The sequence below is a fragment of the Apiospora phragmitis genome (genome assembly GCF_038363925.1).
Source record: "Apiospora phragmitis strain CBS 135458 chromosome Unknown utg000009l:1.0-1189150.0:1.0-1190623.0, whole genome shotgun sequence".
NCBI lineage: Eukaryota > Fungi > Ascomycota > Sordariomycetes > Amphisphaeriales > Apiosporaceae > Apiospora > Apiospora phragmitis.
This window is the reverse complement of record NW_027117408.1, coordinates 314,874-337,859: the sequence shown is the minus strand read 5'-3', so window position 1 is coordinate 337,859 and position 22,986 is coordinate 314,874. Positions and strand designations below refer to the sequence as shown.

General features: G+C 56.0%; 8 protein-coding genes across 8 annotated transcripts; 4 read left to right on the top strand and 4 right to left on the bottom strand.

Moving 5' to 3' along the window:
- Positions 1–641: 641 nt before the first annotated feature.
- Positions 642–7,067, top strand: PG994_009613 (fatty acid synthase subunit beta; the record flags this gene model as incomplete). The annotated part of the gene is made up of 8 exons (XM_066861022.1): positions 642–919; positions 1,315–2,787; positions 2,873–3,421; positions 3,514–5,696; positions 5,756–5,803; positions 5,881–6,210; positions 6,444–6,559; positions 6,621–7,067. Coding segments are annotated over 8 exons (5,424 nt in total), but the record flags the coding sequence as incomplete, so codon positions are not given.
- A 385-nt stretch (positions 7,068–7,452) lies between these two features.
- On the top strand, positions 7,453–9,516 carry PG994_009612 (uncharacterized protein; the record flags this gene model as incomplete). Its single annotated transcript, XM_066861021.1, has 2 exons — positions 7,453–8,306; positions 8,406–9,516. The coding sequence occupies 2 exons, from the start codon at positions 7,453–7,455 to the stop codon at positions 9,514–9,516; spliced, it is 1,965 nt and encodes a 654-aa protein (XP_066713191.1).
- Positions 9,517–10,630: 1,114 nt separating this feature from the next.
- On the top strand, positions 10,631–11,847 carry PG994_009611 (uncharacterized protein; the record flags this gene model as incomplete). Its single annotated transcript, XM_066861020.1, has 2 exons — positions 10,631–10,831; positions 10,918–11,847. 2 exons carry the CDS (start codon positions 10,631–10,633, stop codon positions 11,845–11,847), a joined length of 1,131 nt encoding a protein of 376 aa, XP_066713190.1.
- An 880-nt stretch (positions 11,848–12,727) lies between these two features.
- PG994_009610 (uncharacterized protein) lies at positions 12,728–13,915 on the bottom strand (the record flags this gene model as incomplete). Its single annotated transcript, XM_066861019.1, has 1 exon — positions 12,728–13,915. One exon carries the CDS (start codon positions 13,913–13,915, stop codon positions 12,728–12,730), a length of 1,188 nt encoding a protein of 395 aa, XP_066713189.1.
- Positions 13,916–15,092: 1,177 nt separating this feature from the next.
- On the bottom strand, positions 15,093–15,748 carry PG994_009609 (uncharacterized protein; the record flags this gene model as incomplete). The annotated part of the gene is made up of 2 exons (XM_066861018.1): positions 15,093–15,206; positions 15,476–15,748. The coding sequence occupies 2 exons, from the start codon at positions 15,746–15,748 to the stop codon at positions 15,093–15,095; spliced, it is 387 nt and encodes a 128-aa protein (XP_066713188.1).
- A 627-nt stretch (positions 15,749–16,375) lies between these two features.
- PG994_009608 (uncharacterized protein) lies at positions 16,376–17,772 on the bottom strand (the record flags this gene model as incomplete). Its single annotated transcript, XM_066861017.1, has 4 exons — positions 16,376–16,617; positions 16,659–16,732; positions 16,798–17,311; positions 17,361–17,772. The coding sequence occupies 4 exons, from the start codon at positions 17,770–17,772 to the stop codon at positions 16,376–16,378; spliced, it is 1,242 nt and encodes a 413-aa protein (XP_066713187.1).
- Positions 17,773–18,987: 1,215 nt separating this feature from the next.
- Positions 18,988–19,377, top strand: PG994_009607 (uncharacterized protein; the record flags this gene model as incomplete). Its single annotated transcript, XM_066861016.1, has 1 exon — positions 18,988–19,377. The coding sequence occupies one exon, from the start codon at positions 18,988–18,990 to the stop codon at positions 19,375–19,377; it is 390 nt and encodes a 129-aa protein (XP_066713186.1).
- Positions 19,378–21,448: 2,071 nt separating this feature from the next.
- On the bottom strand, positions 21,449–22,289 carry PG994_009606 (uncharacterized protein; the record flags this gene model as incomplete). Its single annotated transcript, XM_066861015.1, has 3 exons — positions 21,449–21,623; positions 21,739–21,953; positions 22,026–22,289. 3 exons carry the CDS (start codon positions 22,287–22,289, stop codon positions 21,449–21,451), a joined length of 654 nt encoding a protein of 217 aa, XP_066713185.1.
- Positions 22,290–22,986: the final 697 nt, after the last annotated feature.

The window sequence follows — 22,986 nt, the reverse complement described above, 5'->3', positions numbered from 1 at the left end:
TATCCGGCAATCGGCCGGCGAACCCGAACAGGTCGGGGCTCGGCGTCCGGACCCCGGCGCTTGTCTTTTTCTGACTCACCGCGGTGCGGCTCACATAGCCCCGCAGCTTTCCACAGAACATTAAACCTTACTTCGAGAAGTGGCACGGAAAGCCACCCGAGACGGTGCTTTGAACAGGTCCCGAGAGCGCCAGCCCTGCTTATGAGGTGTTCTGGATCAGCCCCGGGGCTCTTATCTGATTCCAGACTGGTGCCGAGTAAGGTAAGGAGCATGGAGCTAAGTCGCCGTGTTATCCAGTCTGGGTCAACGTGTTGATACCATGATTGAGTAAGTAGAAAAGATAGCGAAAGTGGCCTCTATAGGCTGAAGAAATATGCCAATATGACCCCTTCATAACCTTGACTCTGAAAACTCCCGTATCTCAGTTTTAACTTGTGCAATCATAAGGTTGTGTTGGGAGGGCTACATATTTTTACTCTCACAATTAACATTTCTTAGTTTTCTATGCAGTTTACTCGTACATTTTCGCAGCATTTGATCTGAGGGGCTCCTGCTTCATCGTCCCTACGAGGAATGCGATCATCAAATTATCTTTGGGTCATATATACTAGCAACTCTGCGCGATCGCATTATATTTCATCATGGCCAGCTCAGATGAAAACACTTCATGTGACGAAATTCGCCGCAGCCCAGAGATGTTCGATACTCCTGGGTCATTCACTCCCGAAACAACCAGCACTATGTCTGCGTTTTCCATCAGTCATCAGTCTGTCCAGGTCGAGCTCTCTCTCCCTCCATCAGAAATGACACAGTTAAGCGAGTTTCGACGAGACTTTCAGACATTGTTGGACCAGACAGGGGAAAGCAGTGATATCAAGCCCCCCTTTTCGGAAGCATCGATGGCCTTCCGGTTCTTGGAGTACATGCTGGAACACCGTCTCCTCTTGGGCTGTTGGCACGAGTCTTCTCTGCCGTTCGATTAGATCTTATGCAAGACAAAGAGATACACTGCTTCTTGGCCGAGCTCAACGATGGCGCTACCACACGGAAAGCCATCTTACGCACATACACGCGCCTAGTCGCAAAGCTATTCCCCCCCCCCCCCCCCTTTCCACCTGCTTCAAGCGCGCTTCTAGCATCAGCAAACAAGGGGAAAAGCCAGATCCTGATAGCCTTCGGAGGACAGAGCTCGTCCAACCCCGACTGCGTGGACAACCTGGCAGAGCTATAATCTCTGTACCAACCACTGCTGGAATCTCTCGTCGCATCACTCAGTGACGTCCTTCATTCGCTTACCCGTCACCGGGATACTAGGGTATTCTACCTGGGTCGCGAGATCGACTTGCTAGCTTGGCTGGAGGACCCCGCGAAACGGCCAGACAAGAGCTTCCTTGCCGGTGCCGCGGTCAGCTTCCTCATCATCGGCATCGGCAGTTTGCTCCACTACTCCGTCATCTGCCAGATGCTGGGGAAGTCGCCGGGAGAGCTGGGTCAAGTCCTCACGGGGACCACCGGCCACTTCCAGGGGATAGTGCTCGCGGCTGCCGTGGCGAAGGCGCACGACTGGGAGTCCTTCTTCGTCGAAGCCAAGTGGGCGGTGGAGCTTCTGTTCTGGATCGGGTACGAGAGCCAGATGGCGGCACCGCAGTCGTCCCTGAGCCCCGCCATGATCAGCGATTCCGTAGAGAACGGAGAGGGTGTTCCTTCGCATATGCTGCTGGTGCGCGGACTGCCGAAGGGAGCTCTGGAAGACGTTATCGCTGCTGGCAACAAGCACCTCCCGGAGGAAGAACGGGTCTACCTTTCCCTGGTCAACAGCGCGACGGATCACGTTGTTGCTGGACCACAACGGAGTCTCCGCGGCTTGGTTCTGAGATTGCGCGAGATCCGCGCAAGGGACGGTCTCGACCAGAGCCGTGTCCCCTGGAGTAAGCGGAAGCCGGTCATCTCCCTCGTGTTTCTGCCCGTTAGCGCCCCATTCCACGCCCCCTATCTGCAGGGGGCAGCAGATAGGATTGTCACCAGGATGTCGAGCTCCTGGCCCGAGACTGCGCATGTCACCGATTTACGGGCTCCCGTATTCGATACCGAAAAGAGGACAGACTTGCGTGCGATGTACGGACCGGAAGCGAACCTGACTCAATTGCTGGCTGTGGCAATTACCACCAAAGTGGTGGACTGGCCCAAAGCCCTTCGAGTTGATGAAGGCAAATATTCGCATATCATAACCCTGGGAATCGGGCGTTTTGCTGGTATGGTGCTCCAAAACCTAGATGGCCGGGGTGTTCATGTCATTGATGGAACCCGGCCCGACTCCGCAGATACTGCAAGTATGGGCGATAAAGCCGAGATCTTTGCACCAACATTTTCACTCTCTGCTCAGTCTTGGGAAAAGCAGTTTCGACCTCGTCTTGTCCGGTCTGCCGATGGTGCCCACTATAGGGTCGAGACACGACTGAGCCAGATCCTCAAAGCGCCGCCCATCATCGTGCCGGGGATGACTCCGACGACGGTGGCCTGGGACTTCGTCGTGTCCGTCACCAAGGCCGGCTACCACATCGAACTCGCCGGGAGTGGTTACTGGAACCCGGCCGACATGACGGCCGCCATCGAAAAGGTAGCCGCTAAAATCCCGGCGGGACGCAGCATTACCTGCAACTTGATCTACGTCGACCCCGTAGCCATAGGCTTCCAAATACCCCTGATCCGCCAGCTGATCAGCAGCGGCGTCCCCATCCGCGGCCTCACCATTGGCGCTGGCGTCCCATCCCCGGAGGTGGCCGCACAGTACATCTAGACCCTGGGGATCGAGCACATTTCCTTCAAGCCTGGGTCCACGGGCGCCATCCGGGACGTCATTAGCATTGCCAAGGTGCACCCTACGTTTCCAGTCATCCTCCAGTGGACCGGCGGCCGCGGCGGCGGCCATCACTCTTGCGAGGACTTCCACCAGCCGCTTCTGGAGACGTACAGCGAGATCCGGCGCTGCCGAACCTCTACCTCGTGGTCGGCAGCGGGTTCGGGGACGGCGCCGGCATGTTCCCCTACTTCTCGGGGGCCTGGTCCCTCCCGTTCGGGAGGCCGGCCATGCCGTGCGACGGCATACTGCTCGGAAGCCGGATGATGGTGGCCACCGACGCGCACACCGCCCCGGGGTGAAGAGCCTCTTGGTCAAGGCCCCGGGCGTCGACGACGCGGAGTGGGAGAAGTCCTACCTGAGCCCGGATGCGGCGGGTGGGGTCCTCACCGTGACCTCGGAGATGGGGCAGTCCATCCACAAGGTCGCCACGCGCGGCGTCCGGCTGTCGAGGGAGATGGACGACACCATCTTCAGCCTACCCAAATCCGAGCGCAAGGCCGCGCTCCGGAAGCGCAAGGACGAGATCGTCCGGCGGCTCAACGCGGACTTTGCCAAGCCCTGGTTCGGGAGAGCGCCAAGGGCAGGGCGGTGGATGTCGAGGATATGACGTATTCCGAAGTGCTGGCTCGGCTCGTCAAGCTCATGTACGTCAGCCACCAGCAGCGATGGGTCGACGTGTCCTACCGCGACCTCTTTGCGGAGTTCGCCACTCGATCCCTCGAACGGCAAGGCTCGCCTGTTACTTTCGATCCATCGTTACTGAGCGAACCGGAGGTCCTGGTGGCCGAATTGACCAGGCTCTGCCCCGGTATCGCAGAACAGCTCCTGCATCCCGAGGATGTCCGCTTCTTTTCGCAGTCGTGCAAGAAGCGCGGTCGGAAGCCCGTCAACTTCATCGTGGCATTTGATGACGACTTCGAACAGTCCTTTAAAAAGGACTCGCTTTGGCAGTCGGAAGATCTCGAGCGGGTCTTGGGGCAAGACCTGGAGCGTGTCTGCATCTTGCAGAGTCCCGTGTCGGTACGCCACTCGACCAGGGATGATCAGTCCTCCAAAGAGATTCTGGACGAGATCCACAATGATCTGGTCGCCTTGATGGGCGATTTCAAAGAGCTCGGAAGCATCGATACACAATCTGTGACAACTCTGGTGGCCCCCATACAGTTTAATTCAGATGAGATAAGCGTGGAAGAAACGGGGGACCACATCGTACTCCGACCCATGCAAGGTCGAGATCTTCCAAGCCCGGAGAATTGGATGGAGTGCCTGAAGTCTTTTACCTGCGCCGCCATCTTTGCCCTCGTGCAACAAGCGACTCTGTTCGAGGTTGAAACTAAGCGCAGCCGACCGAACCCGTTTCGCACCATCTTCGGAGCCCGTCATGGGTACTCCTTGGTACTCAGCCGGGATTTGGACCAGGAATCCCTCCGTCATGATGCCACTGCGCAGACAGTCGTCTGTGTCAAAGCGGACACCTCGTCGGGACACCTGCATGTGGAGCTCATACACGGCGAGCCGGTGCCCGCGACACTCATCTTCCAGTGGGAGTTCAACAAGCACACCATGCAACTCATCGACTCCACCACCGGCCGCGATGGCCGCATCAAAGTCTTATATGCCCACTTGTGGCTTGGTAAAAGGGGGCCTAAAACCGAAAACCTGACGGAGCGTTTCCTCGGAGGTGATTTTAAGTTGGCACGGGAACTGCAGAGTGCCTTGTGTTCGGCAGTCTTGCATGCCTTCTCCGTTGAATCCGGTACTGTTAGTCATTCGAAGACACTACCTCTTGAGGCTGCAGTCGTCGCTGCATGGGGCGTCTTGATGCGCCCCCTGTTGGTCAGCGATCTCGACGGCGACATCTTGCGACTCGTCCATCAGTCCATCGGTATCGAGTACGTCCCAAGCGCTCCGCCGATGCGCATAGACGAATCCGTGACCACCGAGTCTTCCGTCCGGGCCGTCACGATTCAGCCATCCGGCAAGTCGATTGCGGTCGAGGCTAGGCTGCTGCGGGAAGGGCGCCACATAGCTACCGTGACGTCGGAGTTCTTCATCCGGGGCAGGTTTTCCGACCACCGGAAGACGTTCCGGCACAAGCAGGAACCCGCCATGGAGCTCAAGGTCGGATCCAAGGTAGATGAGGCTGTTCTGCGCCATCGCTCTTGGTTGCAGCTCGACGACCCATCGGTGCCGTTGGTCGGGAAGACTCTGGTCTTCCGAATAGAATCACACAGCCAGTGGACCGACAACAAGCAGATAGAGGCCCCAAACCTCAGCATCCGCGGCACCGTCGAGCACGTGCTGTGGAACGGCGGCAGGCACAAGATAGGCTCTGTATCCTGTGACTCGCCGTCGAGTCTCGGAAACCCAGTCATGGACTTCCTCCAGCGCAAGGGCAAGGCCGTCGGCGGCAAGGTGCCCCTGAAAGCACCCGGGTGGTCCACGGAGTCGGAGGTCACCGTGGTGATGCCTTCGCACACCCAGCTCTACACCGAGGTTTCGGGTGACCGCAACCCGATCCACGCGTCTCCCATATTCGCCGAGCTGGCGGAGCTGCCCGGGCCCATCATGCACGGCATGTACACGGCGGCGGTGTGCCGGAAGGTGGTGGAAGACCTCGTTGTTCCCAGAGAGCCCGACCGCATGCGGCGCTTCGATGCCGCCTTTGTGGGCATGGTCCGACCCGTCGACCGGCTCGTCGTGGGGCTCTCGCATGTGGCGATGAATAGCGGCCGCATGGTGTTCGAGGTCGTCGCCCGGCAGGAGGAGTCCGGGGAGGAGGTGCTCCGTGGCGAGGTGGAGGTCGAGCAGCCCTCGACGGCATACCTGTTTACTGGTCAGGGAAGCCAGTCGGCCGGGATGGGAATGGCTCTTTACGAGACGAGAGTCCTGTAGCCAAGGCCATCTACGATGAGATGGATAGTTATATCAAAAATACGTATGGTAAGTCCACAAAAGCAGTCTCTTGCTTTCCTTTGCCCTTTGGAAACATGACCATACTGATCAAATGCTGTGCGCAGGCTGGTCCATCCTCCAGATCATCCGGGAGAACCCGAAGGAGCTCACCGTACACTTCCGAGGCCGCCAGGGCCAGCGAGTCCTCCAGAACTACCTCGCCATGACGTCGGAGGTGGTCGAAGACGACGGGACGCGCCGGTCCATGCCCATCATCCCGGGCCTGAGCCGCGACTCCACGTCGCACACTTTTGCCGACGCCCGCGGGCTGTGCTACAGTCGACGCTGTTCGCCCAGCCCGCCATCATCCTGGTGGAGCGGGCCACCTTCGCGCACATGCGGGCGAGCGGGCTCATTCAGGAGGGCGCCGTTTTCGCCGGCCACTCGCTGGGCGAGTACGGGGCGCTCTCCGCCATGACCGACTTTGTCGGCATCCGGGACGTGCTCGGCATCACCATCTATCGGGGTTGACCATGCAGCTGGCCATTCCGCGCAATCGGGATGGACATACGGGGTATTCCATGGTCGCGGCGAACCCCAGGAGAGTTGGGAAAAGTAGGTTACCGCTACCCCTAAGCCCCTTCCGGACTTGGTTCTCGGCTAATTTAATGTTGTTTACTGGATCCAGACTTCGACGACAAGGCACTGAGACGCATAGTACGCCATATCCACCAAGCGAGTGGACAGCTTTTGGAGATTGTCAACTTCAACGTCGAAGGCGGCCAATATGTCTGCGCAGGCCACGTATGTATCATCTGATCAAATCCTTGTCCTCCCCTATTACCTATGTACCTACTTAGGCCAGAAACTAACGGCACATTCTCGAACCCAGGTACGGAACCTCTATTGTCTCACCGAGATACTCGATGCCGTCGCGGCACACAAAGTCAAGCCAGAATCGGTTCAGGAGTTTCTGAGCTCGCCACAGCCGAACGCAACTGATCTCGGAGCGGCTATCACCGAGTTTATTGAACACTCGAAGACGCTGCCGCTCGAGGTGGAGCTTCGGAGGGGCAAGGCTACCATCCCACTGGCCGGCATCGATGTACCGTTCCACTCGAGCCGGTTACAACCCGGCGTCCCGGCCTGGAGGGACTTTTTGCGCAGCCGCATCAAGCTGGAAGGAATACATCCAGAGCGACTGGTGGACCGGTTCATCCCGAATGTGGTGGGGAAGCCGTTCTCCCTGAGCAGCGCCTTTGTGAAAGAGGCTGCTGAAATCACGCAGAGTCCCACTTTGCAAAGGCTGGTGGTATGATGGGAAGCATATGCCGGTAGCAAACTACCAATCTTACGAGGGATGGTCTTATATTTTCCTTATGTTGCCTTTATAGTGTTCAAGTCATTCCATATGTTCTAGATCTGGACATATTATCTTATGTGATATTGCCTAAGTAGCAGTGCCTAATGCTCTTTTTGGTGTAGGTAATTACGCGTCGGGCTTCTAGATGATAAGAAGGCTAATCACAAACCAATATTTTGGTTGAATATGACAAGCCGATTTATCCCGCTCCCTGCCTCGTCCGCCACCCATGTTCGAGCCACTGCAGGCACGTTGTGTACAGTCACATTCCAAAAGGTCCTACATACCAGATGCACTCAGAGTCCCAAGTGAAACACAAGTGCCGATTTTCAAAATGGGGCTTGTGACAGCGGAACCAGACGTATGGACCTGCTTTCTCCAACTCACCCTATCACTGGTCGGCATCCCGCTCATTCCCATTGCACTGGTCGCTTACGCTAGCTTCCTCCTCGGCCGAGTCCTGTGGGCGATAGCGCGACCACCACACCGCATCCGCCGGAATCCGCTCGAAGAGCTCTGTGGCGTATCCGGTCTCATCATTGGCGCCCCGTTTTTCTTTGGGTTTCATAGCGTGTGGTGCCTAGCCCGGAAGGCGGGCCGGAGCATGCGGGAGCACGACGTCCGTGACGATATCGACGAGTCGTCAGCTTCTGGGTCGTCGCCGTCGCTCTACGCGCCTCTGGTCGGCACGTACGACGTCCGTATTCTGCGGATCGAGCCGGCCGCCGCGCTCGAGGCGCCGCTCGCGCTGTCGCTCCGGGTCGCGAGACCGTACGACCGACCCCGATACGATGCGCTTTCGTACATGTGGGCCGATGAAGAAGGCGACGACGCGAGGACGGTGCCGGTCGCGATCCGGCGGGAGGACGACAACAGTAGCGGCCCCCATACCAGTGACGACGACGTCTACCAGACGTTCGTCACCAAGAACTGCGACTCGGCGCTGCGGCGGCTCCGGCACGCAGACAGGCCGAGGTATATGGGGATTGATGCTTTGTGCATCAACCAAGCCGACGTGGCGGAGCGCACGCACCAGGTGTTGCTCATGTCCCGCATCTACGTTGGCGCTGAACATGTGGTCGTGTACACAGGAGAGGCAACGCCGCTCACGGACAGGCTTTTTGGCGCTTTGAATCAATTACCCGACGACGACATCTCAGAATCGCCGCCGTTGATGGCGTTTTTGAAGTAGTTGATAAGCGGAAACACGGCATATGGTCAACCGTCTCAGCCAGCGCAGTCACTCTTATCCCCGCCGGTTGAGTCCCTTCTCTCTTCCCGATGAAGTCGCCGAGTTAGCAGCGACCTACTTCTCCCGTCGCTGGTTCACGCGCGTTGGGTGCTCCAAGAGGTTTCCCTCCCGGACCCCCGCCGCACGCGCATTCTCTGCGGCGCGAAGACCACCACGGCCGGGCGCGCGCTGCAGGCCATCCCGCTGATGCAGCGCCATCTCCCCGGCATGGCGTCGAGAGCCCTGCACATCTTCCTGCTGGTGCGGCGCGACCCGCAGATGCTGCCGTTCCGATCCCTCTTGTGGCCAGGAACAGTCAACAAGCTGCGCTGCTCGCCGCTGCTGGACATATTGGTCGCCACGCGCGACCGGCAGGCCCAGGACCCCCGCGACCAGATCTTCGGGGTGTTGAGCCTCGCCAAGGGATTGGAGGCGGCGGCGGGTTTGGGAACGCTGCTGCTGTCGGCGGCGCCCGGCTTGTCGAAGCCCAAAGCGGACTACACGATGGACGTCGCGCAGGTGTATACTCGGTACTCCGAGTTCCTTCTCGAGACCCACGGGGTGGGGTTCTTCCTCGTGCTCCTGTTGCCGCGGACGAGGAAAGTGGGGCCGCGTGATAGCGACGACGACAATGCCATGGCTAAGTTGCCGAGCTGGGCGGCGGATTGGAGCGGTGGGAGTCGGTGGATGAATGCCCGGGCGGTGCGGGGCTACGAGCTGGCGTGTTCCGGGAAGGAGAAGCTAGACACCGACGATGTGTGGTTTCGAGACGGTGGGCGGGAATGGGGCGGCCGGCGGATCATGGTGCTGCAAGGGAGGCGGAGGATACGAAGGGGGTGGTTCTCGCGGCACGTCTCCGATGCGGAGCCAGGGCGCGAGGAGAAGACGGCAGAAGCCGCAATTGAGGATGTGGTGGACTTGAAAATGGACCCTTCGCTGGTCTTGGTGTCGATGTATCCCGGCGTGGCGGTCCTGCTGAGGGAGGTGCAAGATGAAGAAGAAGGCATGTTTGAGTTTCTACAGGTCTGTGCCCATACGAGAACCAGACGAGATGTCGCCAATGTGGTAGAATCATGCACTGATGTAGTCGTCAGGGGCGGTGATAAAGTAAGGGGTGATGAAATAGTGGATTATTTGGGTGCACCGGAGACTTTTGAGATCCTGTAGGGCAATTGGGGTCAATAGGGGCCAGTCAAAAGTCGACATTAATAAGAGGTCAAATCCACGTATAAATGTCTTGGTGCCAACATAGTACTGAAAAGTTGCAAACTGGTCATTTTATTGATACTGAGCTCGTTGGTGAAAGCGTCAGCTAAAAACTTGAAGACTGGCGTTGGTGCAGTTGTAGTGCAATTGCGGAAACCAGCACAACTGCCGTCCGTGGTTGCACACGTAAACCTCGCACCAGGCGGCAAAGCACGGGAGCACCGTAGCGCAGCAGAAGATCATGGCGATGGTATTGAAGTAACAGGTATTGCTGACAAACGATATACCTAAAGCAGGTATGTACATAGCATAACTCATTTGATTGATTGCTAATATTCGGCTTCTGGTGCTTTCCGACAGCCGGCATGCTCGCACAGTTCGCTACCTTGTGTCGATCTCGATTGGGCAGTGCTACCTCGGATCTCGACATTTGCTTGCTTCTTGATCAGAAACTGGAGTAATGATCTGCCCCCACAAAGAGTACCTGAGTGATCGCCAATCCAGTGGATTCATTTGTGCAGTTTTCAGGTCCGTCAAATCGTTTCCAGATTCAAAATCATATTCAGAACCCAAGGGGATTTGAAGCATTGTCTAAGTAGAACACACGGCCAGCCAATTAATGCATTCAGGCGTGCTACTTTTAGCTCATGCAGGAGGCGGCACGGCAGGCGGCACTACTGTCAGCTGCAGACGTCTTTGGCTTAGCGGGAGTAGCGGGGTCGGATTTGTGGATGGCCAAGGGATCGCAAGGGGATGGCAGGATGGATTAGGGGGCTGCTGCCTGTTGACGTTGGTGTGTTTATTTCGTAATTGATTGCTTGGCCGGGAGCTGAGCCGCCCTGGGTGGCGTGTGGGCCAACGACTAACGGCTATGAGGACTCCGCCCCCACCTCCCAATTTGCCGTCACCCTTTTCTAGCACCAGCAACCACGGCCGACTGCATTTCACTTTCGTTTCCCTCTCATCAATTCATTTGATCGCCATATTCGTCCATTCGCTCTTTTTATCCATTTAACAATTGAATTCCGGTCGTAATATCGAACTCGATCTAGACTGCGAGCCCAGTTCACGCAAAATGTCGTCACTCTTGGCCCGGGCCGTGCTGGTGTCCGTTCATGGGCACAAGCAGCTGTCCAGCGCGCCCATCGATATCCATCTGCGCGCCACCAACCCGCAAGATGACTGGCAGTCGGCTGCACAGGAGAAGATGGCGCACCTGCCCGTCATGATCCTCGTGGTCGCCAATCTTCTCCTCTTCATTCCCGCCATTCTTTACGTGAGTCCATTCCCCCATTCCGGTCTTCATCTGTGATTCGAGAGGGAAATAGCAATGACGGGAAACTGAACAAATGAAACGCAAAGGTCGGTTACACGCTGGGCCACGTCCTGCCCACCATCGCCTCGGTGGAATCTTCCCAGGACACCTACGAGCCCATTCCCCTGAATGACGATGAAATCGACGTCAAAGGCGAGAAGTCTCCCAAAGCCGCCATGTCGGAAGCCGAAGAAGCCGGCGCCATCAAGCGCCAGCCCGTCACCTCCAGCATACGGGCCACTCAGAAGCACCTCCGCTCCATCTTCCCAGCTGGTTGGTGCACTCTCTTCCGCGGTCTCGGTCTCACCTTCGTCATCCACGTCCTCTCCGGCTTCGTGATTGCCCCCGTCGTAATGGCCCTGCCCGGCGTTCCCGCCATCGTCCCGCTGTTCCTGGTGGATATTGTCCTGGTCCAACTTAATACCGTCTGGGTCCACACCGTCATCTCCACCTCGGCCCAGCCGTGGTGGCGCCGCATCCCGCCCTTCGTCGAGACCCTCAAGGCCACCATCCTGCCCATGTGCGCCGTCGTCCTCTCGACCGCCGCCTGCTCCGGTCTGCCGACTCTGGTCCTGCTCGCCATGGGCCGCCCGATGGTGGAGCGTGAGGTCGCCCCCGGCCTCATGGTGCGCACCGTCGAGAAGCAGGGCGGCGACGCTCTCCTCTACTTCGGCCTTTGGTTCGGTCTGCTGATCTTCGCGGCCTACCCCGCCCTCGTCGTGCTTAACCGCGTCCAAGCCTCGCTGCTGCCCGACTCCGACGAGACCGTCGTCTCCTTCGACCGCTCCCTGGGCCGCACCACGCCCCAGCCCAGCGCCTGCCAGCGCATGGTCGACGCCTACAAGTCATACTCGGGCTCTTGGGTCCGCTTCTACAAGTTGGTGGCCAAGACCTTTGTCGTCTCCATGGCTGTTGGCGCCTCGCTCAGCGCTTTCGTCGGACTGCAGATGGGTGTGGTTGGCTACATGATGAGGTAGATGTTGTTTATACCTTGGACCGCGGTGCAGCTTGCTGCTTCGTTTCTATTCTATCATTTGACCCTCTAACCCATACAGCGGAGAGCGTGGTGGGTTCGGTTAGATTCGGTACTTTTTGAAGTTAGTGCTGTGTTGAAGTGGAGTTGAGAGCAAAGGGCATACCTACGTTCATTTGCAGTTTGAGTTAGCGAAAGAAAATAGAAAACACATTAAATTCAAGATAGGTTCCCGTCTTGACCCAGTTCCGCTTCATTATATATGCATACCAGTCGCAATAATCTTGAATATATGTGAATGAATTATGCAGGGCTTCGAACAGACAATCCATAGGCAAGTCTGTTGCTAAACATCTTCATGGAAGCTGTCTCCAAGAGATTACCAGGTTTGCAAGTTCCGTGTGTTGTGCTCGGAATCCCAAGTAACCATACCGGTAATCCCGAGTCTCCATCGGGACTCCGTGTGTCCGTTCTCGGTCAGCTATCTAACTGCCAGATATCCTGTTTTTGAGTGTCCCATAAGACGTATTAACCTGACACCTGAGATAAGGTCACATGAACGAATACTTCATGTTTGCTATTAGTATTATCATATACTGGATGCTGGGTCATGTCTCATACCAGTTGTTGTCGATGTCAATCTCTTCAGATCCTATTGTACCCAATCTCCAAGTCGTCTTCAACGGTGCTCGTCTCGCCTGACGGTTGGGTACGTTTTGAAAGGATCGGGATGGACCGGGCTCGTCTGGGTTTGGTGGTGACGTGAAGAGGGGTAAACCTTTGTTCTTTAACATGACAAATCTTTTCTTGGACATACTAGTTTGGTTCTCTCCGTTTCTTCTATAGTGTTATCTCCCTCGTGGTATCGCCAGCTAGGCGGGCGGTCAAGCTAGGTAACTCTGAGATGAATTGGCAGGTATGCGCCTTCCCGTGGCGCGCTGCCCCCAGACCTCGTGGGCCATCAGGTCGCGTCCGGCGCACAGGTCCCGCAGGATCGCGGCGGGCTCGCCGGTGGTGTAGTCGACGTAGGTCCCGTGGCAGAACTCGAGGCCGTACATGTCCTCGCGCAGGCGATGGTGGAACACGGCGGCGGGGTCCACGTCGTCGCTGCGGCGGCGGTGGCGGCGGCCATTAGGATCCGGATCGACGGACCGCTGCGGCAGGTTACTAGCGAGCGACCGGGCTTTTTGTGGGTTGTCGTTGGGCTCATGGTACACGTTGTAGTAGGCCTTGATCTGGAGGGCTCGGCGCGGCACGTGTCGCAGGTCGGTGGCCGGGGTCAGCGCCTTGGACAACGGGGCGGCGTGGTACAGGGTCTCGGAGTCCGGGAAGTCGCCGCCCAGCGCGATGAAGCGCTGCGCGTGGAGCAGAGGGTCGCAGCGTACTTCCCGGTCCACCCGTTCCACCCTTTTGACGGACAGGGTGACAAAGGTGTCACGCTCCGGGTCGATGTAGATGACACCTCTCTTAGTCGTGGGGACCACCGGGTCTGTGTGGGGCCGGTGCCAGGGGTCACAGGCCCAGATGTACAGGCCTGGTCGTCGCAACAGGGACTGGTAGGCTCGGTGGACCCGTGTCGGAATCTCTTTGGCGCTAGGATTGTTGGAGGCGGCGTCCCTGATGATTTCCTGCGCCTCGGGGCTCAGGTGCATGCAGACAAGCTGGTGTCCCTCCGCCGTCCGAGTCCATTCGCCGTCCAGCCGCCCGAGGATCTCTGCGGCATGGTCCTGCCGCTCGTACGCGCGCAGCAGCCGCCGTCGCTCCATGTCCGGCGTGTCGAGGCCCACACGCGTACCATCTTCCAGCATGTGCGGGGGCCGCGCCCAGACGTCGAGGCGGACGGGGCAGTACCGCAGCGCCACGGTGCGGGCGGCGTGGCTGATCTCGAGCAAGGGGCGGCGGCGTAGGTTGGGCGTCGGCGTAAGGCCCATGGCCGCCCGCCTGGTCCAGTGGTGGAAATGGGAGGCGGCGTCAAGGAGGACGTAGCGGCGGTCCCCTTGGGCGGCCTCTTCCCAGATCATAAGCTGCAGCTCTGTCGGGAGGCGAGGGAATAAATGGAATGACGACGCCATCGTGATTTCTTTGGCGTAGTTATTGTTGAACTTTAAGGTTTCGAGAACACTCTGCTGTTTGTGAGCCCTACGTTTGTATTCGGATGACGCCGTATGAAACGAAAAAGACAAAGTAGTAAAAGGGGACTGTTGTAGAGATGGTGGGAGATGGGGTTGAATGTATTTCACGCGAAAATATAGGAAACCATTATTCTAATAGTAAAGTGGCACTACCTTCTGTTTAAACCTTCTAAGTTCAAGCCACTTATAGTAGGACTTTTGCTAGATTATGGGACAGGTTATGGGCCGAGCTTAAGCAACTTCGACTCTGACAGCACCCGGTTAAGTAGTGTGGATAACACAGTAGGTTCATCTATCAACTCCTTTTCTCCCAGGACTTTGGGAACCGTATCGAGATGCCGGTGATCGAAGAGCACCTGTGAATATTCCCGATATTACGAAATAGTTAGTGAGAGTCGAGACGTATACTTCCGAGGACGAAGCAATTGTTCCGTGTTAAAGCTTCTGGTCATTATATTTGATAGACTCTATAGGTACTCTGGGCACATTTTTTAACCTTTTCCCTTCGTAGCATCCACTGCCAAACCTCCATCTATCTTTTGGATACAGCTTAATAATATGTGAGATGTAGGGGCTGATTGGAAATGTGGTGCAGCGTTTCATTTCGCGTTGACTGTCCGCCCAACCCGATGGGTCTCTTCCTCTTTGCTGATGGCAGGCCACGACGCGCAGACTAGGTAATTAGTTATAGGCGTGGATCCGAACAGAATCATCTGAAGTAGCATACGGTTTGTCACTAATCAAAGTGTCTGCCCTGCACTTTGACCGTCTTGGGGTTTTAGATCTTGAACAGGAGACCCGCCAAATCATCCAGCCCGTCAATGAAAAGGCAAAACTTGGCTTCATTGGTAAACTCGATAGCAGCTGAGACGGCCTTCACAAACCTGCTCTCTGTCCATGCTCTGAAGCCTGGTTCTCCGGACGCAGACGAAGCCGAAGCCCAGCCAAGTTTCCAGCAGCACTGGCCTTATGGTAGCTGACTCTTCGCAAAGGCCAACGGTGGACTTGCCGGTCCCTACTCCTTAGTTTGTCAGAGACCCAGTAAGCATGATCGTAACCCAGGTTCTTGCATTGCCGCCAATGAGTAAAGCTATCCCAAGTCCTGGAATTATGTGGCTCAGTATAGGTAACCCATTCGAAGGGTCCCAGGGGCTGTGTCCTTGATACTGGACGGTCGCTCATCAATCTCGGGGGAGTAAAGTCTTCGCAAGAAGGCTTCCGTGAACTGTGCCTAGAGGAGTTCATTCATGTGTTTGCTGCTGCTGAACTTTTGCCTCTTGAAGCCGAGGAATGATCAATTTTGCTATATGGGTTAGACCGCTCTGAAGGGACATCCATTTCCTCGTAAGGGCCTGTCATCCCACAGTATCAGATTTTTGAATTGACCGGGGGTCTTCAAATATTTCTTTTCATCGACTTTCAGCCCCCTCACAAAGCTCCTCGACAACAGGAAAGATCTCACTTTTTAGCCAGATCAATGCTACTCAGCGACGTGCCTACCGGCGGATTGGAGTCGAGTTTTCTCGCGCGACTCTTTGATTCCCCGAATGAAGCCTTCTTCTTATCCGTGGCGGATCTTTCGCCGCCGGAGATCTCCTTGCAGAGTACGGCAGCAACCGCCAGACCGACTGGAGATATGGGGTCCAGCATGGGCTTCTGAGTTGATGACAATGAGATGAGTGTGGTGGGTTGACGCTTGTGGGCGTGGTCGTACTTAAGTCTATACACGGCATCCGATGCCTGAGCAGAGTAGCGTGTGGGCTCAGTCGACATTGAAATTATGTTTTGGCTAACCGGGGAGGAAAGATCTGCCTAGTAAGCTCGCTTCTAGCCGGGGAATATAGGGGTAGTGTTGCGGCTGGGTAACCACGAAGGTGAAACTCGACCTGGATGGCACAAACAGCGAGCTTGTAGTGAGGACATGATAGAGAGGAGGGAGGGAGAGAGAGAGAGAGGGGGAGAGAAGAGCAACACAAGCCTATGTCCATGTCGCACAAAAGGAACATCAATCCATGGTAATTTTTCATATAAATGCCCTTTAATGTACTAGCAATCGTGGTATATCCCAAGCATATATGCTTCCCATCCGCATTCCCTGTGTGCACTCAGGTATTGTCATGTGACAAATTCGAAAATATTCCACCCAGCTCCATCACAACAGCACTTCCTCCATCCTATTCTATTCCCCCATTTCTTTCATATACACACAAAGTAAAATCAATCAAGTAGCACTGGCACTGAGACTCCCTTCCTCCGTCCTTGCCTTGCCGACCTCCTCGGCCCAAAGCCGATCTTCCTTCTTGAGCTCGCGCTGGACGTAGAGGATGGTGACGAGCGCCCAGATACCCGCCCAGACGAAGGGCAGGGACCAGCCGACGGCGTAACCAATATCGTGGTTGTTTAGGCCGAACACCAAGCCGGTGGTGAGCGCGGCGCACCCTCGGCACCGATGGCCCAGAAGGCGCCAACGCGGCGCAGCATGGCGCGGAAAACATGCGAGGCGGCATAACGCTTGGCCAGGGCCGCGCGGAACTCGGTGCCGCCCGAACCATCGACGGCGCAGATGTCCTCGATCAACGGGTAAATGCCCGGGCGCAGCTGCGAGCCCTTGGGTATCGACGAGATGCGCACGGGGCGGGGATCTCAAAAAAGTGCATCACGTCCATGATCAGGAGAATGGTACCAAAAACGAAGATCATGGTCGCCAGCGGCATGGATAGCAGGCGAATGTAACGCGCGTCATCTTGGATGGAACCACTGTACTTAGGCGTTAGCAAAAAGACCCCAGCACAAGTGAGCAGGGACAATGGTAGGAAACCTACATGATGAGTTCAATCATGACGACGATCCACCCGAAACTGAACCACCAATGAAACCAGTCCAAGTACCAGCGATGCGCTCCCAGGACGGCGCACGTGCTGTCCTTGCGGTACAGCCGCCAGAAGCGTACAAAGTACTCAAGAATACTGGCGCCGCCGATGGCCGCCGTCACGATACTGAAGACGGTGTTGGCGCTGAGGCGCTCGTCGTCCGGGTTGCCGGGTCCAACGCCGTACCACAGGCCGAAATAGAGACCGATCGGCATGACAACGCTGTCAAAAACGATGATGGTCCAGAAGATGGCGATGAACCAGATGCGCTTCGTCGTCCGAATGGTGTAGCCCAGACGCGGCGGCTCGAGCTCTATGGGGAGGAGCGCCGGCCCGTGCCGCCTCCGGATCCTGCACCAGCCCTGTTGATGTCGCGGTAGGTTGTTGGGAGTCAGGTCCTGCTGCTGCTGTCGCTGCCGCCGCTCCCGATGGCCCGCCAACATTAGGTAAAGGCGTAGCGCCTCCGCTGTCAGTCCGTGGCAGTTGCGACGACTGCCTCCGTGCGTAGTTCAGACTTTGCCTGCCAAAAGGACCGTCGTATCTCCGGTCAAACTCCTCGCTCTGACGTACTTTCCTCCTGCCTCCATGCCCACTCCCACCGGACATATTGGACGGATTGGCCGCATTGTACGCGCTCGGTCGCTGTCGGTCGGAGTTGTGGTGGGTGATGGACGGTACAGGCGGACGACCCTTGTCGTCGTGGGCGGCGGCATGTACCGCGCCGGCATCAGGCAGGCTACGGGTCCGGCGATCGCCAACGGTAGGAACCGACGAAGGTGATTGCGCTTCTGTAACGACAGTTGTATCGGCACCTTTAGGGGACACGTGCGGATTCGTACGGCCTGTCATTTCGTGGCTCTCACCTCCGTCTTCTGTGGTGGCGCTGGTAGATGGAGCTACCATCGGTTTCTCGTCTTCATGAGCCATAGTTGTCGCGTTTGCCTTGGAAACCACGGCTTATGCCTCTGCGTAGGGAAAGTCCGATTGCCAATTTGTTTCTTGTTCTGGTCCAATGAGGTGCGAGAGTCCGTTTGCTCTTCCCTTGCTGGATTGATGTCGCTGTTTTCCAATGCAATTGATAATAAGACAGTCGGGAATTAAGGAAGAAACCTGGCCGGAAACACGCCACGCTAAGTTCCAGCGAGTGGAATAGGACGAGGCGACGTGGAAAACGCGATAATGATTGGAGATGGTACGGGAAAAAAGAAAGTACAGAGACGTTATCGGCAGCTAGTGAGAAAGAATCGGTATAATCCGTTGAACAAAAAGGAATTGAGATTGATCCAATTTCCAAACTAGACGGACGACATGATGTTTTGTTTGAAAGAGGATGAGCTACTCGGGTCCCCGATGGATGATGCATCCACTTGGGCTCCTTTTGGGTAAATTGTCTGGACGGTGATGTCATCGCCTACCGTCTGCCTACTGCCAAGCCCCACGGGCCTATCTCTCTTTCTGGGCCTATGTCAGCCCACTGAAGACTGTCCACCGTCCGTGAACCCACTCCAAACACGCCCCCACAATCTGCCGCGCCAGGGGTCCCACGGCCCTATGAAACGATCACGATGACTTAATTGCTGGGAGCTTGGCCCGACTTTGACTTCTCACCTTTCATTTCCCAAAACCGGCACGCACCAGCTCGGACTAAACCCTCCTACCTACTGTAATTCCAGACTTGGCCGATGATGGGGTCGGAGGTCGGACTTTGGAAATGCCATCGCAATTCCCGATTGGTTTGGGACACAAGTGCTAAGGCTACCCAATCCCACATGGCAGGCCAGGAATAGCGCACAGTAGGACAGGTAGCAACCGAACTTAATCGCCATGGTTCGTCGCAGTTTTGGCGCAAGTCAAGTACTTACGAAAAGGCTCAAAACCTCACTCACACCCAGGTACGGTACGAAGTTTCAAACCAGATATGGACAATGGAGATGTGTCTCGACGAAACCTACTTGACTATGACCATGAACGTAGACAGAATGGGCTTTTCTTCTCTTCCTAACAATACAAGAACCGCACCATCCACGCGACGCCCAACATCGTCATCCTCGTCTATTGACCAATTCCCGCGGTCCGTTCCGCCCTAATACGACGACAGCAAACGGTGAACCGCCGTCCGTGACCTTTACCTAAGTGACAAACATGGCTAGCCCCCCACAACTACGGCTCGGCGACACGGCCGACACATCGACGTCGGCCCATTCCCTTTCCCAGATCGTCGAAACAACGGCCATCACGCGCAGCCCCTACGAGAGGCTGCCCGCGGAACTGAAGCTCGAGATTCTGGCCACTGCACCCGACGGACCTCATCTCGCTCGTGGGGGCGAGCCCGGCCAGCCTGCACCTCTTCGGCCGCTACCGCTACGACCTCGTGGAGCGCGTCCTGACGGGCTGGTGGGCAACGTTCCGGGGCCACCGCCGCCCCCGGCAGGATATCCCCTTCCTGGCTTCACCATTCGGGCATTTTGGACATCAACTTCCGGGTTGTGCGCGACCTGTTGCGGGGCCACCTACGCTGGATCGGAGCGATGATGGGCGGCGACGTCCTGACTACGGACCAGGCCTGTGATCTCAGTCAGACCCTGATACGGCACGTTGGCACATCCTGCCAGGTAGTAAGGCAGCCGCTACGTAGGGCCCCCCACGCGGCTCCCCCTACCCACAACACATACGTCACCCCGCGGATGCAGGTGACAATATCGGGCTGCAACTGAGAGTAGTCTGCCTATAATTCATTATATATATATATGTGAGCAAAATGTTTTCGAGATATTTCTACTTCTTCATGTGTAGCTAATAAATGTCACGGCCAGTCTGACCCTAGATGCACCAAATACATGGATGACCCCTGGCGACGCCCATACTTGGGTCTAAATCAGATATGTACCTGTTTAATACGTTTCATATTGTAACTTGCCTCCGAGAACTCATCGGCTCTACGTATAATCTGGACTGTTCTCTTAATCTTTATAATGAAATTGGCGTACTGGAGTCTTGGGCTGTTCGCCTCTTTGATTTCGTTCAGCTGTATGGCGCAGGCACAGCACACTTGATCTGACCAGATGCAGTTCTGAACACCACCACCCAGCGACGCAGGCGCCAATCTCCCAACGTGCGCGGAAACCGTGGTGTCCCAGTCGAACGCACCTCAGGCTGACATTTGTTCTCCCTCAACTTCCTCCTGCGTCGCTAGTGGGTTGCTGCACGGAGTACCAAGGGGCTGCCAGGAACCGTGACGTTTTCTAATCTCCTTGCCCAAACGCTGCCCAAATGCTCGTTGACCTTCTCTGGTGATGGCGAGTGCCAGAAGAACCAAACCACACTGCAATTACATAGGCCATGCCCGGAAACCCTTGACGTGTAGTTGCGATATACTTTACTCGCCGCAGCTGGGGGGCCTTCCCAAGAAGTCTCCATGGAGCCCTATCGGACAGCTAGTATCTCGCTCTAATGACAAGATCTAGAAGCCAACCCCTGCCTTCCTCTCGCGTGTAAGCAAAACACTGCTGCGATGCATAATACGCATACTCAATTTTGCCCAAAAGGGGTAAACGATAACTCATCCGCCAATTACTTGGTAGTACTACTTATGGCTACTTGTTATACTAATCATTGGCTCCCGACTGGCTGGCGCTTCGGGAACAAGCACACACAACTTACCGGGCTATCCCAGTCCACCCTGAGAGCCGCCATATTTTGGCCTTTGAATTCCCGGCTCCCCATATCTACAGCCATATTCAATCTGCCGGACACTCTTTCATTAAAATTACTAATAGGCTATCTTTAATCCTGTCCCCGAAGCGTGCCCTGAGCTGTCCTTAATCAGCCCTGTGGATTCGTTTGAAGTGTACCACAAGCGATCCTTCGAAATCAACCGAACTACTGCTACTCAAGATAGAATGAACACATCGCGAAAAATGGGGCCGGGATGCTCACGCCGGCGATGGTTCAGTGCCAGCGATGGCTGTTTAGGTATGTAGACATCGACCTCCACAGGACCGGTAACTACCACGACGTCAACATCGTAGGCGAGGAGCGCACCTGGAGCCTTCGCAAGCTGTCTATTTGCCAGAGGTTGGCTGCGAGTTCACGAAATGGCAACGATTGGACATGAACCCTCCTGGGTTACCTCACCGTGCCGTGAAGACCATGACCAAGACGCAATACGAAGTCCAGCCCTATGAGTTGATGAGCCGGGAAGAGCGCAAGATGAGTTGGGAATTATGTTGGAGCCAACGTGTTCATCACCGGACGGGTTAACTATTGTCGGGTTTAGAAGAACGATGAGCAATAGAAGGAGTTTCGAGTAATTTGTATAGATTTCTAAGGCTCACGTGTCGCCCTGAGCTCGTTAACAGCCTCGTGGAAACTATTCGCTCTCGAATTGCATGTATAATAATGATTATACAATCAAGGGAATCACTGGAATCATCGGTAGTTAAATGGTATTGCAATGCGAAGAATTTCCATTTCTGTGGTTGAATAATTCGGCCAAATACAACTAGCCCCCTGATAGAATGCCTGACCGGAACGCCGTAAACACCAATATTTGCCATTGCCTACTCTCTTGCTTAAGCTCACGCTTGCCACCGTCAGGGCTGATCTACGGCTCGCCAAGCAGACGCGCGGTAATGTCACCCATGTAGGCTTCCTCCAGAATGTAATCCTCGCCATTATTCGAATCAATACCGACAAACTGGAAGGCCTCGACCACGCGGTCCACATCGAATCCCATGTTGACAAAACGGTCGACGAGCTCCTTGTTGTAGCCGTGGTATCTGAGAAAGCTGTTAGTTGCAGGAACCAACGACCCTTTTGATATTGGGGCTCAACTTGCCGTGCCTCGTCTATCTCTGCTTGGCCAGGTTGGTTCGTGGCCGGACGCTGGGGAACTTGGTATTCCGCGGGGCGCCGGCGTGTGACACGGCCCACTCGTGAGCCTTGGAGTTGAAACCATCGGGATCGGCCATCATCATGCGAGCGACCTCGGCGTCTTGGGGGTCTTTCGGTTCGGGGCTTTCGAGCAACGATTGCAGGGACAGGAGGGACGACTTGATGGTCAGGACGGGTGACCACGCCGTACTGAGCGTGTCAAGGCAGATCGCTCCCTGCAGAAATCATGGTTAGCCGGTGCTGTGCTGCTACCTAGAAGAAAGTGGCAGGTGGTGATTGGAGCTTACGGTCTGGCTGCTGATGTTGGGATGCCAGACTTTGGTGTCGAACTTCATGACGGGCGGTCGGAAAGGGTACTCGGTGGGGATGCGGACGTCGACGATGAAGCTGCCGCCCTCGTACGGGGTGCCAGGGGGCCCGGGGATGCTGGCCTTGAGGTGTGTCAGGTCGCCCGTCGACTCAGCAGCCTCGGCTGTTATCTTGCTGCTGGCATCTGCTTTGATGTCGGCCAGCTCTTTGGCGATCCGCCGGGTTCGACTCGAGGTAGCCATGCTGCTGCTGCTGCTGCTGCTGCTTGCTGGGTGATTGGAGAAACGTGCGGGAAGTTTCCTCTCGATTGATGCTGCTGCTGCTGCTGCGAGGGTAGCCGACAAAAAGGCTCAAGAATAGAAGTCGTGTGAGTAGAAATTGTACGTCAAAAGAGAAGGATGCCGAGCCTTGTTGAGCTTGAGCGTGTTGCTTTGTCTCGCAGCTGGACACAGTCTCGGGTTTGGGGATGATGGAGGGGTTCCTTCCAACTGGAAATGGGTAGTGGGGAAAATGCAGAGATGTCTTGGGTGGGCGTAAAAGTAAAGTCAGCCCGGCCCTGGCCCCTGCCTCAAAACAATGACTGGGAAGAGAAGTTATGGCTGTCCCAGCCCCAAACAGAGACAGATGCACATCAAATACACGCTTGTTTGATTGGGTTTCCGTGGCACCTATCCGTTATTGGCATGCAGAAAGGGGTCAGTTGAGAGATGATAGACGTGAAATCAAGTATCAGATTGAACAACCCCTCCTGGTCAACCTACTACTACAGGTCTGAAATCAGATGCTGGGGATCATCAGGACAGACATTCCCAACCACGGCGAGGCGTATGCTAACCGATATGGCTGATGTCATGTCTCGACTTGCATGCATGTATGTAGGTAGGTAGGATGTAACCTAGGGACTCTGTGACATTGACCTGCTGGTTCACGTGGTTCTCC